This window comes from Octodon degus, unplaced genomic scaffold (assembly GCF_000260255.1).
Source record: "Octodon degus isolate 3935 unplaced genomic scaffold, OctDeg1.0 scaffold00126, whole genome shotgun sequence".
In the NCBI taxonomy this organism is placed as follows: domain Eukaryota; kingdom Metazoa; phylum Chordata; class Mammalia; order Rodentia; family Octodontidae; genus Octodon; species Octodon degus.
The window spans coordinates 3,756,128-3,769,414 of NW_004524702.1; the positions used below are offsets into that span (position 1 = coordinate 3,756,128).

The window sequence follows — 13,287 nt, forward strand, 5'->3', positions numbered from 1 at the left end:
GGCCGGACGCCAGCGCCGCTCGCCGGCTTCCTCCCTCCGCCTGCTCCTGCGCCCGCCGCCGCCGCCGCCGCCGCTCCTCCCCCAGCGCCCGGAACCGCTGCCCAGCCGGGACACCTGCGCGCCGACGGCATGGACAAGTACGACGACCTGGGCCTGGAGGCCAGCAAGTTTATCGAGGACCTGAACATGTACGAGGCCTCCAAGGACGGCCTTTTCCGCGTGGACAGGGGCGCGGGCAACAACCCTGAGTTCGAGGAGACTCGCAGGGTGTTCGCCGCCAAGATGGCCAAGATCCACCTCCAGCAGCAGCAGCAGCAGCAGCAGCAGCAGCAGCAGCAGCAGCAGCTGTTGCAGGAAGAGCCGCTGCCCAGGGGAGGCCGGGGTCCCGTCCATGGCGGGGTCCGCCTGGGCCCCAGGCTGGCTGCTGCTGATGGGGCGGCGAAGCCCCCTCTCGCGGCCTCTGCAGTGGCCCCGGCGGTGGCCACCACCTCGGCTCTTGGCCAGCCCGTACACCCAGCCTCCGAGCAGAGGGCTGGGCCTTACATCCCCGGGCCAAGGCCTGGCAGCCTGGAGCACATGGCCAGGGAGGGCCTGGGGAGCTCGGAGAAGTTTGCTGGCCACCAGCCAGGCCCCTGTGAGGACCCGTCCTGCCTCACTCACGGAGACTACTACGATAACCTGTCTCCCACAAGTCCCATCTGGGGCGAGAAGCCAGGTGCGTCCCCCAGCACAGGCCTGGGTGCAGGGAGCAGGTGGCCTCCTGCCGCTGGGAATGACCTCTCATTGCCCAGACCTAGTGGGGACCGTCACCTGCACCAGGTGCAGCTGCCCTTTGACAGTGGCCTGCGTGGCCAGGACGTTAGTGTTGGTGGTCCCGGCAGCGAGAAGCCAGCAGGCCTGTGGTCCACGGCCTCGTCACAGAGGGTGAGCCCACTCCTTCTGTCTGCCAGCCTGGAGAATGGGGCCCCATCGCAGCCCAGGAGTCTTCAAGTGTCTGCACACCCGGTCCCCAGCCAGGGAGTCCTTTTGAGAACAAACTCTGGTCTGGGGTGTGAGGCTTCGGGCGTGCTGGCCAAGCCCACCTTAGACCCCCAGCCGTGGTTCCAGGACGGGCCCAAGTCTTACCTTTCCAGCTCTGCTCCATTACCCTCACCCACTGACAAGGTCGTTCCTAGCCCTGTGCCGAAGCGTGGCTGTGCAGACCCCGGCTCTGGTCCCAAGCTTGGCACCACTGGCCCTGGCCACCCGGGGAGGTCCTCCCTCCCAGAGCTGTCATGTAAAGAGGGTCCTGCTGGCTGGTCCCCTGATGGCAGCCTGAGCCCTGGGCTCCCAGATGCGCCCGGCTCCCCCAGAGTGAGGCTACCCTGCCAGACCCTGCTGCCTGGCCCTGAGCTTGGCCCCTCCACTGCAGAGCTGAAGTTGGAAGCCCTCACGCAGCGTCTGGAGCGGGAGATGGATGCCCACCCCAGGGCCGACTACTTTGGTGAGTGGCCCAGGCCGGATGCTAGGTCCTCACAGGAAGGCCAGGCCGTCGCTGATGCACGGCCTGGGCCTGGCTGGCCTGCTTGCCTTCCTTCCGTCCTCCTTTCCTTCCTCCTTCCTTCGTTCCCTCTTTCCCTCCCTTCCTCCCTCCTCCCATCTCCCATTCCTTCCTTCCTTCCCTTTCAGCTGCATGTTCTGGTTCAGAAACTTGGAAGCACCCTTGGTCAGAAGCCGACCCAGCGCGGCCAGGCGGGCTGCTCTTGGAGGCAGGAGGTGCTCTGGGTGCAGTTCCAAGGGCTCTGCTGCCACCTTTGAGCCTTCTCAGTGCTCGCTCAGGGCCACGGGCTCCCAGGCGGTCAGCTTATGTTTTTGGCCTGCCTCAGTGTCCCCAGGGTGTCCTAGCAGTTGAGGCAGGTGAGCTGTCCCCAGGAGGCTGGCTGCTCGGGGACAAAGGTTCTCCAGGGTGACCCCTCACTCAGCATCTGCTTAGAAATGCAAATTCTCAGGTGGCCTTGGTGGCGCCTGCCTGTGGTCCCAGCGCACCAGGAGGCTGAGGCCAGACGGTCGTCAGCAGTTTGAGCCCAGCCAGGGCTACAGAGAGAGACTCTGTCTCAAAAACCAAAAAACAAGCAAAAACTTGTCCCTCTAGTTGCGGGAGCCCTGGGTGGAGGCACAGCTGAGGGGTGGGCTGTGTTCAGGGATGGCCAGTGCCCATCCCCGCTGGGAGACCCCCACAGCCCGTGCTCCCCCGGCACCCTGCCAGGGCACCCACAGCAGGGTCAAGATCCAGTGCAAGTTCAGGCTGCTTTTGCGCAGACCTGCAGGTTTTGTTTTATTCTTTTTTTCAAACCGCAGACTTCTGAGACTGCTGGCTCTGCCTTTTTCTCTGCGCGGTGGTTGGCGGCGCGTGAAGGTACCTGTTGCTGCCGTCAGGAGCCAGGAATGCCTGGGAAGGGAGCCTGTTATTAGGAGTCTGAAGCTCTTTTTTTTATTTTGCACATTTTAAACTCTGGGTTATTGGGCTCACAGCTGCCCCCTTGCCGGCCTGGGCCCTGGTCGGGTGGCAGCTCTGCCACAAGGAGAGGAGCAGAGGTACAGAAGGCCGTGACCCCCTCTTCTAGGGCAGCAGATGTCACGTGACCCTCAGTGGTGCTGTGTTTTGCTCCTGAGAACTCGGGGTGCGGCCCTCACCCCACCTATCAGAAGTCCCGGCTGCTGTTTGCTGCTTGGCATTGCAGTTTCCAGGAGCTGCTGTGCCCTGCGCTGGCCTTCTGCTCTGCCAGTCTGCCCTTCTGGGCAGCAGAGCCCGTGGCGCCTTCACCTTTTGGTTCAGGGTCCAGTTGCGGTGCAGGGAGTGGCGCCGCCTTGGCAGCAGTTCTGTGGGACTCTCGCCCAGTGCCTCGCCCCACACTCTGTGGTGGGCCATACTCTGGGCTAGGACCTAAGGGTCGTCCATGGGGAGCGAGATGGACAGGAGCCTCAGCCTTGCTGAGAAGATAGCGCAGGAGGCCACCGGCAGAGCTGGCAGCAGGGCCAGGGAGGGTGCAGGGCGGGCAGGGAGATTGGCATCTTGGAGTCATGGGATCTGCGGTGCCCAGGAGGTGGCATGTGGGGAAAGCCTGGCAGGAGGGTGGCATGGCTTTCGGGAAGAGGGTGTTCAGGCCTAGAGGGCAGCGTGCCCAGAGGCGCTGCCTTTTGCACACAGACTTCTGGGAAAACCTATTGGGTTCATTCATTCATTTTTGCAATTCCTTGGGGTAGAGCCCAGGACCCCTGTGTGCTAGGCAGGGGCTCGACCACTGGGCTCACCTCCAGCCCTTGTGCATTTATTTATTACAAAAATTGAAGGAGCTGGGCATGCTGACTCATGCCTATAACTCCAGCACTCGGGGAGCTGAGACAGGAGGAATGCCTCAAGTTCAAGTTCAACCTGGGCTATGAATCAACTGTCTCCCAAAAAAAAGTAAAAAAAAAAAAATTAGAAGTAAAATGTATGTAGTAAAATCAAGTGCTTCAAAGAAGCAGTTCACTGTGTATACTAAAGCATTCACAGCCACCGCAGAGGGAGTTCCCACACTTCCTGTTGTCCCCTGCGGTGACGTTTGTATTTTGTCCCTGTGGATTTACCCTCTCAGGGTCTTTCCTTTAATACTATCTTGTGCTTGTGCATAGAAAATCCAAACGCCCCAGGATGCGTGGGTAGTCACGTGCACTCCTCGCATGCACGCTTGTCCCCAGCCAAGCGCCCCCTGTTGTGAGAGCGGCAGGGCTGATGGGCCTTTGGAACGAGACACTCCAAGGCAGGCTCACCCCACCTGCACTGGCATTGCTGTCTGTCGGTCGGTCTGGCTGTCCATGTGTCCGTCTGCCTGCCTGCCCCCCTCTTCCTAGCTGGCCACATGGCAGGAAGTCCCAGTGCTCAGGCTCCTGTGGGCCTTGAGACTGAGCTGTCCTGGGGGTGCAGGAGGGGGTGGAAACTGGGCTGCCGAGCCCGCCTCATGCTGTCACTGGCTAGGTCTGGGGCTCCTCACAAGCCTGGCCCATGTGTGACGCTGGATCTGCTCAGTAGTGCTGAACGCGGGGGTGTATTCGAGGTGGGGCGACTCTAGTCGTCTAGTCGGGAGCGCAGAGAAGTAGCTGTGTGACCTCTTTGGGGTCATAGCGCCAGGGTCCCCTGGATGCCTGACTTGCGGAAAAGTGAAGCCCGTGCTGGCTCCGGAGACCTGGCAGGCCTGAGGGAGCTGGGCTTCTAAGTTCCGACTGAGCTGGCACCGCCACTGGGATTTCCTTGGCTGGATCTGGGTTTCCTGACATGGACTCCTACAGGGACCTAGCTGTGCTTCCGGCTGTGCCCTAGCTTCCTCCAGAATGCCTCTGTGGCTGCCGGGTCTGTCTATGGGGAAGGCGCTAGAGACAAACTTCATAAAAAAAGAAATTGCTTTGTACCTGGCACAATACTAATTGTGTCTATTTATAGTACAATACAGAGTACAGTGTGACATTTCAGTACACTTATACAGGGGTGATTGGAAAATACAATGAATGTTTAGACTGAAAGCCTTATTTACAGGAAAGACACAGCAGGCTGGGCGTGGTGGCGCACGCCTGTCATCCCAGCTCTAGGAGGCTCGGGCAGGAGGATCCTCGTGAGCAAGACAGAGTGGGACTACCCCTCCAGGATGGCCACAGCGCTGAGCCCCATGTGTGTGACACTGACTCATGGCTTAGTTTTTAAAAAGTGAAAGTGTAGCATGGGGCTTTGGTGCTGGACACAGACTGTGTCTGCGGTCCCTGGGACAGGACGGGGACAGCCAGGAGGTGGTGGTGATGGTGAGTCATGGGGCAGTGGCCTGTGGCTCCTGGGCCCTGTGCAGTCCTTGGCCCGGCTGAGCTGTGGCCTGGATCACTGTCACCAAACACAGGCCCCTGGCAGGGCACAGAGTCTCCTTCCGCTCTGCCTCTGTGACCAGGAAGAAAGTTTTTATGACTCCGTGCTTCTTCCGTGAATGACCCGGAACGAGAAATGGAGCTTGAGGCTACTCTGGCCAGAACCTTTAAAAGTTGTTTTTAGTTCTTTTGACACAGGGTCCTGTGCGGGGCCCCCCTCGCCCCCCATAGCTCAGGCAGGCCTTGAACTTACGGTGTAGCCGAGGCTGACTTCCGACTCGAAGTGACCCGCTTGCCTCAGCCTCCATGCCTAATTCACACAAGTTATGTTTCTTCACATTTCTTGATTTCTAACTTCCATGGAGGAGGAGGAAATGTGGGGAGAGGATGCATGTGAGTGTGTGGAGCTCAGTGGGGGCGTGCAGGAGGCCCCACCACCCAAGAAAAGTATCAGAAGGAAATAAATGACATTCAACTGTAGGAGCCGGTACAATGCATGCTATTTCAACTGAGTCCAAAATAAAGAAAAATAATCAGGAAAAATAGGAGGATGCACTTGAGAGACAGGGATGTCCAGGGAGCCTGGTGACCTCAGGGACTCCGCCCTGCCTGGAGCCCTGGGGTGGAGGCAGAGGCTGTCATTAGATGCCGCCCCTCCTTGGCAGAGCCCGGAGGGGCGGGGCCCTCAGAGACTTTGGACCCCCAGGGGAGCTCCATCCTAGGTTCTGGTCACATCTTGGGTAGTAGCCATTTTTTCTCCTGGCTGTCTTGCAAAGCAGGTGTGAAAAGTCAGAACTCTTGAGTCCTTTTTTGTCCCCTGCCTGGGGGCCAGGTTTAGGCCAGGGTTCAGGTTTACTACAAAACATTCTTCCCAGCAGTGAGACTGGCTTGTTGGCAGAGTGCGTCCAGTTGAAGCCACCGGGACCCAGGGCCACCCTTAGGAGACAGCGAGGGCCATCGAGGCTCTGGCCCTGAGTTAGCCTGGCATCCTCCATGCAGGGACAGCAGGGCACCAGGGAACACCGGGCCTTGGCTAGTCCTTGGACATTCAGTGGTGACCTGGGCCCTGCTGAAGGGACAGCGGGACATCATTTCTCTCAGCAACTCCGGCAGAGAAGGGCAGGCAGATGCTGCCCAGGGCTGCAAATCGGGCATCCAGCCCCTTGTGCCGTCGCCCATCCCTCCACACTGACAGGGACACCTCTCCCCAACCCAGTGTCCACAGTGCCCCTAAATCCTTTTTGTCACAGCCCTGTGCATCCAGGAGCCGACATGCAGCGCAAGGCAGAGGTCAAGGCCTTATGCCCAGCGGCTAGCCCCATCAGGCGGCTCCATAAGTGGGTTAGGCAGGCTGTTCAAGGGCCATGTGCCTCAGTTTCCTCATCTGCTGAACAGGGACAGTCGGGGAGCTGCTGGGAGGATCACACAACTTAATATACGTAGGACGCTTGCAAATGCACCTTTCCAGGCCGTGCGTGGCAGCACACACCTATAATCCCAGCACTGGGGAGGCGGAGGTGGGAGGCTCGCCAGGAGGCTAAGGTTGGCCGAACTGCATGGGAGACCCTGTCTCAAAAAACTACGAAGAGATGGGGCCAGGGAGATAACCTCAGAATAAGCGCAAGGGCCTGAGTTCAATCCCCAGTTCCACCAAAAAAAAAAACCTACGAAGAGAAATAGAGAAATACACCCTGATCACAGGCTGTGGACCGTTCAGAGCCCAGCCCTGGCTTCCTCCTTGCTGCTGTAACTGAGATCCCGTTGTTCTCCTGAGGATGACCTTACCCCCAGGGTCAGTGGTGACCCCACTGACTGGACAGGGATGCACTGGCTGGCGTCTTGGGCTTGCTGGACAGAACCCTCCCACAGCGGAGCTGGTGGCGGCGTGTGCAGAGCGGGGCAGATGCCTCTGTGCACCCTGTTTCTGTTTTCCTCTCCCGGGGCAGCCAGCAGGTATGGGGGCTGGGGCCTCTCCAGGCAGGCCTTAGGATGACAGCCAGGTTATTTTTAAGTTTGGAAGCTATGAGGTGAGGCCTGGCCTGGTTCCTTGCTCGTCTTGTGTCACGTGCTTGTCCCTGTGTCCCTGTGCATCCCAGGAGGGCAAAAGGTCCTGGAGGCTGGCTGGGAACACTCCAGCGGCCTGCTTCCCTCCGGCTCCCTGGGCCTGCTCTGTCATGCACAGAAGGTTCTGGAAGCCGCCCTAATTCCGTCTGTTATTTAGGCAGGACCAGCTTGAGCTTCTGCCCCGCAGTGAGTTCAGGGAGAGCTGAGTATCAGGGTGGCCAGCCGGGGCCCAAGTTCCCCTCCTGTTTCCACTCGGGCAGCTGTGTGAGCTGGGTGCTGGCTCCCCTCCTCGGGGGTCCCAAGGGTCCTGGGCCGGCTGGGCTTTGGTTTCCTCTGGAGCTGGGGCTGTGGACTGGAGAGCATGCTGGGCACCCCGGAGAGGGAAGGGTGGCGTGCCCAGCTGTTGGCAGGGTCTCCGCAGGGCAGAGCTCGTTGTAGGCCCCCCATGCACATGTGTGCATGCATGAATGTACATGTGTGTGCACACAAGTGATGGCCAGGGGAGCACAGGGGTGTGTGTGTGTGCACGCGTGTGAGTGCGTGTGCAAGCAGCAAAGGGTAGACTGGCCCGGGAGGGGTGTGTGTGGCGCGCATGAGTTCTGTGACTCTTTGGAGCGAGCAAGGACCCTCAAGGCCTGAGTGTATGCTTTGGCTCTGTGGCTGTGGCGCCAGGAGCCAGCTCCATGAGGCGTTCCGGCTTCTTTCTCCTCTTGCCTCCCGGGGCGGCCCTGCTAACCCTCCTATCTCTGTGTCCTCCTCAGTGGCAGCAGGCTGGGCCTGGAGTACGGATGGTGGCCAAGAGGGTCATGTGCAAGAAGGGGACTCGGGGGACCCGAGCCTCAGTCTCGCCCTCTGCCAGCTGTGTGCGTGGGCATGCAGTTGTGGGAAGGCAGCAGTGGTCGGCCCCAGCTAAGCTGTGCCACGCGGGAGGCCCTGCCCTGAACGGCTCACAGGGGCTCCTGGGAGCGGAGACAGAGACAAGCATTTCAGTGTGAAGCCTGTTCTGGATTTTGAAGACTTAGTATTAGAAAGAAAGAATGTAAAATAGCTTATTCCTGTTTTTATACTGCAGCCACTCTCCAGCGCTTGGGAGGCTGAGGCAGGAAGATTGCAGGATTCCCTGACAGGGCAGCTTATCCACAGCTTGTCTCAAAAAATAAAGGCCTAGGGCTGTAGCTTGGTAGGTTCAGCCCCCAGCACCAAAGAAAAAAAAGAAAAAGAGAACCTTTCAGTTTCTCAGTACTGTGGGGGCCCTTTTAGACCAGCAAGAGGATGGTGTTTCCTGCCAGGATGCCCGGGAGGTGGCCTTGGCCTCTAGTGAGCCGGTGTGGCCCGGGCGTGTGGGCGTGGGGCGGTGGCAGGCGGCTGTCCAGCTCCCACCACTGTCTGGAGCAGCAGTCAGCTCCACAGAGCGCTTCTGTCTGCCGGGAGGAGATTGCAGTTGGCTGGCTGCCTCCCTCCACACTGCCCCACCCAAGGACACAGCCCAGGCGAGGAAGTGAAGGCTGGGAAGACCCTCAGGGCTCTGGGTCCCAGGCTGGAAGGTGGCTGGATTCCTTCCCTCCTGGGCTTTCCCTTCCCCGCTGCTCTGTTGCTCCCAGCAGTCAGTGGGAGAAGGGTGTGGGAACTTGGGGCTTTTTTTTTTTTTTTTTTTTTTTTTGCTTTCCCACCTTCCTGCTGAAGAAGTTTTTTACACAGGGTCTCATTATGTAGTCGAGGCTGGCTTGAACTCACCAGGTAGCCTCAAACTCCTGATGATCCTCCTGCCTCAGCCCACCTTTTTTTTTTTTTTTCCTGGTACTGGGGATTGAACTCGGGCCCTTGTGCTTGCCAGGCAAGTGCTTATTCTACGGAGCTATCTCCCTGGCCCCTATTAAGCAACTTTTTATTCCTTTCAGTGTTCGGCAGTTATGAATCAATCTGCTTTGACCATTTTTGTGCGTTCTGTGACTGTGCTTAATGTCTGTAACTTCCAGCAGTTGCCAAACATTTTTCTGCAGTGACTGTGCCCTGTAACGTGGCCAGCGGTGGCGTGGGAGTCCGATCATCCGTGGATTGCAGCTGCGTGTGCAGTGTCCCAGGGGCCCACTTCTGAGCCACCTGCTTTCCAAGCTGCCCACGCTTGCTGGATTGCTGTCCAGCGTCCCAGGTCACAGTACTGTCCTCTGGCCTCGCAGCAGATTGTATCGCTTTTCTTCACAGCTCCCTGCTCTGAGGAGCCGTGATTCTCCAGCTTTCTCTGTTACAGAAGGTTTTGGCTTGTTTTGGACAGGGTCTACGTACTACGTCGGATACATCAGACTCCTAGTGATCCTCCTGGTTGTTTGTTTGTTTGTTTGTTTGTTTGTTTTGTGGAACCAGGGATTGAACTCAGGCCCTTGCACTTGCCAGGCAAGCACTTAATTCCACTGAGCTATCTCCCCAGCCAGATCCTCCTGTTTACAGCCTCTCCAGGTCAGGGATTACAGATGCGTGCCTCCACACCCAGCCTCAGTCACAGCCTCAGAGTGCCCCGGGACAGGGCCCAAATAGCACGCTGGGAATTGAAACCCGGCTGCTGCACTCTGCCTAAGCAGAGACTTTAGCCTGCTGAGCTATCTGGCCGGCCCTGTGTGTGTGCTTTTTAAAGCTTTATTTCAAGAACTTTTTTTTTTTTTCAATGAGCAGAATATATTTATTGAGAGAAAAAGCTCCTGTCCCGAGAGAGGGACAGGAGGGGGGGCCTGAGCGGGTAGTTCCCCGCCCCAAGTTGTCTCTTGCAGGGACTTTTATAGAGGAAAACCATGTGGTGAGACAGGTCTAAGGTGATGGAGAAGACATGGGAACTTGCTTAGTTGAGCATGAAGTGGGACAAAACTATGGTCAACCAATGAGATTACAAGCACCATTGCTCAGATAAAATTGATTAAGTCCAGTATCAAATGGGAAAGCGAGTCATGTAGCAAGCGGGCAGGAATACAGAACAGGGTCTCTTCCTGTTGGGGGTTGGGCTAGTGACTCATTTGGGCTCTTTCAAGTTGATTGATACTATTTAGGATATCAATCCCTAATGCTCATCCCTAGGGAAGTATGTAGCTGTGCTTCCTCATTTTGTCTTGGTCTTGAGGTGTGGCCTATATGGGAGTGTCTGTCTCTTCCAAGTTGCAAAGTCACCTTCCATCTTGTCTCCTTGAGGGCCTGGCCCTGTCTAACTGCCTATAATATTTCTGTCTATCTCGGCTGCCTGCAACATTCCCCCCTCTGAAGAAGTAACCCCAACTGTCATGAGGGAACCTTGGACGATGACCGCTCTGGCTTCTTCAAGCTGAAACGGGTCGTAATTGTTGACCAGCAGTCAGATACATTCCTCAGAGGTTCTATCTAAAGGCCCTCAATAGACACCAGGCATTTTCATTACAGCTTTGAATCTCTGTCCAATGATCTCGGTGAGAAACTCCAAAATGATACAGGGAGAAAAACTGGTCTCGGGTGGGTGACCTCCAAACCATATAGGGAACCTCCAAATGACATAGGGAAAAATGATCTCTGGACCTGACCTGCATGAGTTCGTGTTCTCTAAAACCGAAGAATGAATTTTAGGAACAAACGGAGGTTATGAGCAGAATATATTTATTGAGAGAAAGAAAGCTCCTGTCCGAGAGAGGAATAGGAGGGGGCTGGAGCGGGTAGTCCCCCTCCCCCAAGAACTTTTTTTCTTTTTGCTGTTTTAAAAAATCATAAACACAGCTCATTGCAGAAAAGCCAGCAAACATTGACAGAAAAGGATTTTTTTTTTCTTGGCTGGCTCAGGACGCCTTCAGGGCAGGTGCAGCAAGGCTGGAGGATCTGGGGACCGAAGCGCAGCTCCCGAGCCTGACTGCTTTGTTAAGCAATCACTTAAACTGATGAGCAGAAAAAGAACCAGAAGCGACCGCTTTGCCGGAGGGACAACCGCTGACCCCCTCAGGCGTCCAAGTTTACTTGTGGACAATCGTGTGTGGGTTCTTATTGGGGAGCTGAAGCCTGGACTGCCCCCAGATGCTGCTGGCCAGGGCCCTTGGCGTGAGCCTCGCCTGCTCCGCCTGTGCCGCGAGCGGAGGCTGCGGGAAGTGCGCACAGCGGGGAGTCCCCGGCGGCCGCGACTGTGCCCGCGTGACCCGGCCCTTCCCGAGGAAGTCGGGGCCACCCGGGGGAAGACAGGCCCGCTCCTCAGGTGGAACCAAAGGAGGCAACTATGCAAAAGAAGTTATGCAGAAAGTTAATTAAATTCATAATTAAATGGTAAAGGAAGAATTATTTAGCAGTATCCGTGCGGAATTCCCTCAGCGGTTCCTCCCTGGACACAGTGTCTCCTGGCGTCAAGAGTGGCTCAGGATGCTCTTGACGTGGGTGCTCGCAGCTCCTTGGTGCGTGGGTGCTCGCAGCTCCTTGGTGCTGCGGTAGAACCCGGGCTGCTTGCAGGCATGTCTGGCCAATCACCCTTGCTCTCTGCGGGAGTTTTAATTATTGTCTTTCAGCGACAGGGCCTCCCTGTGCAGTTGAGGCTGGCCTGGAGCTCACTGTGTAGCCCAGGCTGGTCTGGAAGTGCACAGATCGCCTGCCTCAGCCTCTGGGGTGCTGGGGCTACAGGCATGCGCTATTACGCTCACTTTTTTTTTTTTTTTAACCACACAGTATATATTGGAGTATCTAAATACAGTGGTTTAAACTACACACTTGTGTCTTCTTTCTCATGGCAGTTCAAGAATTGCAATGAAGACCCTGGTCATAGTAGGCTCAGACCCTTTCACTTTTTATGCTTTCCCATGTTTAATGTTTGACTTCTATTCTCAAGCTTGTCTCATAGTTCAAGAGAGCTTTCCGAGCTCCATCCATCAGATCCATGTCCATAACCTTTTTTTTTGGTATATTCATTTAAGTATGTAAATAGTTTATTTACAATGTGCAGTTACGCTCACTTTATTTATGTATGTATTAAACGCATTTAGTACAGGGCCTACAGGGTCTCACTATGTAGATTGGACTCGTAGTGGTTCTCCTGTTTTCATCCTCCCCAGCGCTGGGATTACAGGCAGGCGCCACCACGCCCAGTCTCAATCACTGTCTCTGCACACCCTGGGTGCAGGGCTGGCACAGCATGCCAGGGATTGAGCCCTGCCCGCTGCATTGTGCCTAAGTAGGTGCTTTAGTCTACTGAGCTATCTGACTGGCCCTTTCTTATCTCATTTAAAGTTAAGATTTTCCACTAGGGCAGTAGCGCACCAGTGTAATCCCAGCACTCCATAATGAAGCAGGACCATGGCTGTGAGTTTAAGGTTAGCCTGAACCACACACAAGACCCTTTCTCAAAAAACAAAACCACGGGCTGGGGAGATGGCTCAGTGGAATAAGTGCTTCCCTGGCAAGTGCAAGGGCCCGAGTTCAATCCCCAGTTCCACAAAAATAAATAAATAAAAATAAATAAAATAAGGGAAAACAAAGGGAAGATTTGAATCCCCATCTTTTTTTTTTCTTATTTGGCGGAACCGGGGATTGAACTGAGATCCTTGTGTTTGCCAGTCAAGCACTTATCCTACTGAGCCATCTCCCTGGTCCCATCCCCACTGGATAGTGCAAGTGGGCCTGAAACTCCCAGCCACCTTCCTGCCTCAGCCTCAGCCTCAGCCTCCAGAGTGCGGGGACCACAGGGGCACACCACCACACCCAGCAGCGCTTGTTCACGTTGCAGGCAGGGCCTGCTGGGAGCATGTTGGTCAGCAAGGCGAGCTCAAGTGCACTGTGATTGGGAAATTTTCCCCGTAACTTCCTTTCCCCTGCAATAAAGAGAGGCCATCATGGGTTTGAGGGCTTGCGTGGTGATGGTGAAGCTCAAGGAAGGCGGCTGGTGCAATGCCTGTGGCCCAGAGTGGCCTTGAGTGCTTCCTGTGTGGCTTGGGGACACCTCTGCCATTGACCTGCAGAATGTGGGCCCAGGATGGCTGGGAGGCAGGGGCACCAGGGCTGCTTGCCTGCCCTCTGGCTCTCTGTGCCGCAGCAGGGACCCTCCTGGGGTGCCGTCACCACCTGCCCCCCCTCCAGGCCTGAGAAGCAGCGTCTGCTCGGGAGGTAGGGGGCACCGGGCGCCACCACCTACCTGAAGCTTGGTGAGTCTCAGGATGGCCAGGTGATGACAACGTTGGCTGGGCCATCTGGGTGCCCTGGCCAGGCCTCCTGTGGAGCCTTTTGCTGCCTGTTGTAGGTTAGGGTTTTGCAAGGGGAGCAAGACAACACTGACGCATATTTGTAAGGTTCTTTATGGCAGCCGCCCAAAAATCATATACAGAAGGGGAGTGGAGGACATCCGCACACGAGAGACCGAAGGCTCCAGCTGAGGGC

General features: G+C 56.5%; 1 protein-coding gene across 3 annotated transcripts in view; it reads left to right on the plus strand.

The window, feature by feature from the left end:
- Positions 1–6: 6 nt before the first annotated feature.
- Limd1 (LIM domains containing 1) overlaps positions 7–13,287 on the plus strand; it is a 58,970-nt gene continuing 45,689 nt past the window's right edge. For 2 of the 3 annotated variants that reach the window (XR_002817980.1, XM_004640672.2), the window contains exon 1: positions 7–1,483. Coding sequence is in view for 2 of the 3 variants with exons in the window: in XM_004640672.2 (XP_004640729.1) it covers positions 130–1,483 (1,354 nt within the window). In the remaining variant the exon portion in view is untranslated. The remainder of the gene's footprint in view (positions 1,484–13,287) is intronic. The other variant, XM_023700683.1, reaches the window with a different exon arrangement.